This window comes from Palaemon carinicauda, chromosome 18, assembly GCF_036898095.1.
Source record: "Palaemon carinicauda isolate YSFRI2023 chromosome 18, ASM3689809v2, whole genome shotgun sequence".
Lineage (NCBI taxonomy): Eukaryota > Metazoa > Arthropoda > Malacostraca > Decapoda > Palaemonidae > Palaemon > Palaemon carinicauda.
This window is the reverse complement of record NC_090742.1, coordinates 25,317,972-25,324,282: the sequence shown is the minus strand read 5'-3', so window position 1 is coordinate 25,324,282 and position 6,311 is coordinate 25,317,972. Positions and strand designations below refer to the sequence as shown.

At 36.9% G+C, this 6,311-nt stretch overlaps 1 protein-coding gene across 1 annotated transcript in view; it reads right to left on the bottom strand.

Annotated features, from left to right (window-relative positions):
• Positions 1-2,044: 2,044 nt before the first annotated feature.
• The window catches only part of LOC137657236 (basic salivary proline-rich protein 2-like), an 88,970-nt gene continuing 84,703 nt past the window's right edge, over positions 2,045-6,311 (bottom strand). The window contains exon 2 of the mRNA XM_068391576.1: positions 2,045-2,807. Within this exon, the coding sequence (XP_068247677.1) occupies positions 2,045-2,807 (763 nt within the window). The remainder of the gene's footprint in view (positions 2,808-6,311) is intronic.

Sequence of the window (6,311 nt, the reverse complement as noted above, 5' to 3'; positions counted from 1 at the left end):
TAATATTTTTTTTTTCCACTGAACTCTAAAAGTGTGATAATCATACAGCTATTGAAGTATATTCTAATAGGTTAATTAAAAAAAAATCCCTATAACTTAACGATTTTCTTTCTCGGTATCGACCAAATTGATTCCCTATGATAGGGACAAGAAAGACGTAAATTTCAAGACCTTCCATTTACCTTCCATTTAACAGGACCTTCCATTGCTGAATTCTCAAGACGTACAAGAGGATAATCCTTTATCATAGCATTGCAGGCGATATGAGCCGGGTGGAATCATGTCAACCGATCTAACGAATGGCGTCGGACTGAATATCTATCTACAAAGTGCAGAATAATATCGATACAGTAATTATCACTGTTAATTGAAAGTGTGTAAAACGTCCAAGGTTCTTTAATTAGGCATAAAAGAGGAACAAACAGGGAAAACATGGTGGTTCAACATTGTTTTTAAGAGGAATCGGCATTTATTTCTTTTTCTTAGCCTCCCTTGGAGAAAGGTCTATATATTATGCAGATATACATTAGTTACTGGTGCCTTGGTATATGGATTATTGATCTCTTTAATCTCTGGTTTACACACACACTGTAATTCTCGTGTTCAACTTCCCACGCTGCCATTTTCCTATATCTATTTGCAAAGTATTTTGATTTTCTATGAGATAGCATTTGGAGGTGGCACTTGGAAAATGTTTCAAGTTCAAATAAAATAAAAATCTATCGAACAACTTTTAGTCATTAGTCCCCTAATCTCCTTTGTCTTACAAAAAGTTCACAGATTTCATCTTTGCTTTTAAATATGAACATCGACCTAATTAATAAAATTTTGAAAAAAAAACAACTTTTAATTCCCTCTGTGTTTCAAATTAGTCAATACAATATCCAATGACATGATGCAACAAAAAGCATTTTGAACAAATCTACTGCCTCTTCCCAGAGACTTGCATTACCTTTATGTTTTTTTTTTTTTTATCTGGTTATGGCACTCGTAAGGCATACGGCCAAAAAATGAATGTTAGAGTGCATTGGAAAAATAGTTGTTTTCCGTTACTTTACTCTAAGAAAACTCATCCTACTATCTACAAGTTTAATGAGAACCAGATAATAATGTTTTTTAGATGTAACCTGAAGTGACGAACTTTCCTTTCAGTAACTATAGGCTTAAACTTTTCACACCGTAATTTGGCAAGATGATAAATAAATCTGTCTACGTGTTTGGCTCAATCTAGCTAATACTATTATTATTACTGTTACTTGCTAAGCTACAACCCTAGTTGGAAAAGCAGAATGCTATAAGCCCAGGGGATCCAACAGGGAAAATAGCCCAGTAAGGCAAGGAATAAAGAATATAAAATAATCAAGAAAAGTAACAACATTAAAATAAATATCTCCTATAAACTATAAAAACTTAAACAAAACAAGAGTAAGAGAAATAAGATAGAATAGTGTGCTCGAGTTTACCCTCAAGCAAGACAACTCTAACCCAAGACAGTGGAAGACCATGGTACAGAGGCTATGGCATTACCCAAGACTAAAGAACGATAGTTTGATTATGGATTGTCCTACAAAATACTCAAGATTTCTATTTTTGTTCAACACAAAATTCCATTGGCTATTTTACACTGACAACCGTGCCATTATAAAGTTCTTTTCGTTGCCGCTTCTCTATTGATAGGATGGAAAATTAAAAGTGCTTTATAAAAAGGAGAAATATCTATTGATACATCATAACCTAAAAACGTCGTCTTCAGAGAAGTAAATTCTTTACGTTGAAAAGGCTGCTACGAGAAGTGTCTTTTGATAACCAGTATTTTGTGTGTGTGTGTGTGTGTGTGTGTGTGTGTGTGTGTGTGTGTGTGTGTGTGTGTGTGTGTGTGTGTGTTGAAACCAGAAACTGAAACATCTTTTGAAATACCAGTCCTCTAGATAGAAGTTTTGAATAAGGAAATGTCTGATTTCCACAATTTATAAATAGAAAGGAACTAATTTCAACTATTTTTGATAGCAAAGATTTTTTTCCATGAATCCTGAGAGGATAGAGGTCAAATTCTATCATTTCTGGGAGAAAGTGGCTTATTTCCACCATTCCTAGGACTATATGGCGTATTTCCACCATTTCTGGGAGGAAGTGGATTATTTCCACCATTCCTGAGATTACGTGGCGTATTTCCACCATTCCTGGGAGTAAGTGGCTTATTTCCACCATTCCTAGCAGTAGGTAGTTTATTTCCACCATTTCTAGGAGGAAGTGGCTTATTTCCACCATTCCTATGAGGAAGTATCTTATTTCCACCATCCCTGAGAGTAAGTGGCTTATTTCCATTATTCATAGGCGGAAGTGGATCATTTTCACCCTTCCTAAGAGAAAACTGCTTATTTCCACCATTCCTGGAAGTAAGTGGCTTATTTCCACCCTTCCTAGCAGTAAGTGGCTTATTTCTACCATTTCTAGGAGGAAGTGGCTCATTTCCACTATTCCTAGGAGGAACTAGCTTATTTCCACCATTCCTGAGAGTAAGAGGCTTATTTCCATGATTCCTAGAAGTAAGTGGCCCATTTTCACCATTACTAGAAGAAAGTGGCTTATTTCCACAAATTCTAGGACGAAGTGGTTTATTTCCGCCATTCCTAGTAAGAAACTGCTTATTTCCACCATATCTGGGAGAAAGTGGCTTATTTCCACCATATTTAGGAGAAAGTGGCTTATTTCCACCATATTTAGGAGAAAGTGGCTTATTACCAGCATTCATTGAAAGTGGCTTATTTCCACCATTCCTAGGAGAAACAGGCTTATTTCCACCATTCCTAGGAGAAAGTGGCTTATTTCAACCAATCCTTGCAGAGAGGCTTATTTCCTCCATTCCTATGAGAAAGTGGCTTATTTCAACCAATCCTTGCAGAGAGGCTTATTTCCTCCATTCCTATGAGAAAGTGGCTTATTTACATTATTCCTAGGAGAAAACTGCTTATTTCCACCATACCAAGGAGAAAGGGGGTTTTCCACCATTCCTTGGAAGCAATGGTTTATTTTCACCATTCCTATGAGGAAGTGATTTATTTTCACCATTCTTAAGAGGAAACTGCATATTTCCACCATTCCTAGGAGAAAACCATATGTACCCCCATTCCTAGGAGGTAGTGGCTTATTTCCACCATCCCTAGTAGTAAGTGGCTTACTTACTACTTTCATCCTTCCTATGAGGAAGTAGCTTATTTCCACCATTCCTAGGAGAAAACAACTTAGTTCCACCATTCCTAGGAGGAAGTGGCTTATTCCCATCATTCCTCGGGGGAAGTGGCTTATTTCCACCATTCGTAGGAGGAAATGGCTTATTTCCATCATTCCTAGTAGAAAGTTTCCTATTTTCACCATTCCTAGGAGGTGCCTATTTCCACTATTTCTAGGAGGAAGTGACTTATTTCCACCACTCCTAGTAGGAAACTGCTTATTTCCACCATTTATAGGAGAAAGTGGCTTATTTCCACCATTTATAGGAGAAAGTGGCTTATTTCCACCATTCCTTGGAAGTGGCCTATTTCCAAGATTCGTAAGAGGAAGTGGCTTATTTCAAGCATTCCTATGAGAAAGTGGCGTATTTCCACCTTCCTCAGGGGAAAGTTATTTATATCCATCAATCCTACGAGGAAGTAGCTTATTTCCACCATTCATAGGAGGAAGTGGCTTATTTCCCCCGTTCATAGGAGGAAGTGGCTTATTTCCACCATTCATAGGAGGAAGTGGCTTATTTCCACCATTCATAGGAGGAAGTGGCTTATTTCCACCATTCGTAAGAGGAAGTGGCTTATTTTCACCATTCCTAAGAGTAAGTACCTTATTTCCCTCATTCCTAGGAGAAAGCGTCCTATTTTCACCTTTCCTAGGAGGAAGTGGCCTATTTATAATATTTCTAAGAGGAAGTGGCTTATTTCCACAATTCCTAGGAGGAAGTGCCTTATTTTCGCCATTCCTAGTAGAAAGCTGCTTATTTCCAACATTTCTAAGAGAAAGTGGCTTATTTCCACCATTCCTTAGAAGTGACTTATTTGCAAGATTCGTTGGAGAAAGTGGTTTATTTCCACCATTCTAGGAGACAGAGGCTTATTTACACCATTCCTAGGAGGAACCTGCTCACTTCCAACATTCCTAGGAGGAAACTGCTTATTTCCAACATTCCTAGGAGGAAGTGACTTATTTCCACCATTCCTAAGAGTAAGTGGCTTATTTCTATCATTAAAGGGAGGAAGTGGCTTATTTCCACCATTCCTAGGAAAAAAATAGCTTATTTATGCCATTCCTAGCAGGAATCTGCCTATTTCCACCATTCCTAGGCGAAAGTGTCTTATTTCCACCATTCCTTAGAGAAGTGGCTTATTTCCACCATTCCTACGCTGAAGTGGCTTATTCCTACAATTCCTAGGAAGAAGTGGCTTATTTTCACCCTTCCTGGTATGGAAGGGGCTTATTTATCCATTCCTGAGAAGGAAGGGGCTCATTTATCCTTTCCTGGGAAAGAAGGGGATTATTTTTTCATTCATGAGAAATGGCTCATTTTTTATTTCCCCATTTCCTGGGAGAGAAGGGGCTCATTTTCCCATTCCTGAAAGGGAAGGGTTTTTTTAACCATTTCTGTCAAGAAGGGTCTTATTTTCACAATTTTTGAGGAGAAACAGAGCAATTTTTAGTACTCTTTTGTGAGAGATAACTGTATTCCTCCATTCCAGAGAGGATAGTGTCTCAGGCCTATCTTTACAGAGAGGATGGTCTCGGGGATATCTTTACAGAGAGGATAGTCTCGGGGATATCTTTACAGAGAGGATAGTGCCTAAGGCATATCTTTAAAGAGAGGATAGTATCTGTGGCATATCCTTACAGAGAGGATAGTGTCGCAGCCCTATCTTTACTCAAGTTCCAAATGGCTAATATTGACTGTTCCTGTAATTCACTTCGGATTGAAGGGGAAAATAATGTTTTCTTCTCTCGTTGACTGTATTTATATTTTTGCTATCGGTATAATTTGTACCAGTCCACATTTGGCTTTCAGTTGAAACAACCATTTCCAATAGAATGGTAACATAGAAAAAGACACATTACTATTTAAATATAGACAAAATACAGATGAAAATCAGCAATATTGTCATTTAATCTGATAACTAAAACATCGGTATGTATTATATTAAAAGGACAAAATTTCTTAAGCTGCCCTTATCTCCTCTTGTATAAAAACAAAAGAAACAAGAAATGCTGCATGATAACATGCTCAAAGGACCGAGGAAGAATTGAGTGGGAAGACGAAGGAAATAAAACAAAGCAGATAGTGTCTCACACTCCAATGCCTCCAAAAAAAGACCCAACAACCCCAGAACAAAAACAAGGTCAAGAACAATAACGAACAAGAACTCGTGCCAACAACACAACTGCCGTCCTTACTCGGCCCTATAAAAAAAGAAAAAAAAAATACGTATAGGCCTACAGTAATATACGGGGAAAAAACTCGACACTAAGAAACAGTAAATCTCTCTCTCTCTCTCTCTCTCTCTCTCTCTCTCTCTCTCTCTCTCTCAAAGCCAAAGCTGTTTCATGGTACAAACTTCCTTCATGCATTACGATTTACATATTATGTTGGCAGTTTTTTACCATATTCTATAACATTCATAGACACACTAATACCCGGCATTACCGATTGTGAAGTATTAGCCTGTGTTGAAAACTTATTTCAGAGAACTTTCCACTCTTCCTCTCTTAAATCATTACACAATTTAATGCCGGGTTAGTCCATTTTTAATAGATCAGTTTCCCAGAGGAGAACCCTCAGTGATTAAATAATTGAAGAGCAGACGGGTCAATTACTTATTATTGATATATTTCGAGGAATGAAAATTCTATAACTTAGAGAATGATTAAATTGATGTCCAAATTGTTAATATAAATTACGGAAATCACATGTAGATAATACATCACATAGATTTCGAGGAATATACCCTAATTTTTTTTTTCACTTAGGTGTAAATATAGCATTTCTAAGAAATAACTCATTTTATTTAAAATCAGGCTGCATGTCTTTTCCAATTTTTTTCCGGTCAATTATTTTGATATTGGTTTTCTAAACTATTGAGTCAATCTAATAAAAATCATTTATAATCTTGGCATAAAACAAAATGCCCTTTTGCTAATTGGTAATGAGCAATTAGGTCCATTGTTATCGAATCTAGAAATAACGGACAATACGTACATCGTTACCAAACAAATTTCATTGCTAATGGAGCATATGCTTCGTCAATACCCAATATTATCTTAATGGTAACATACTA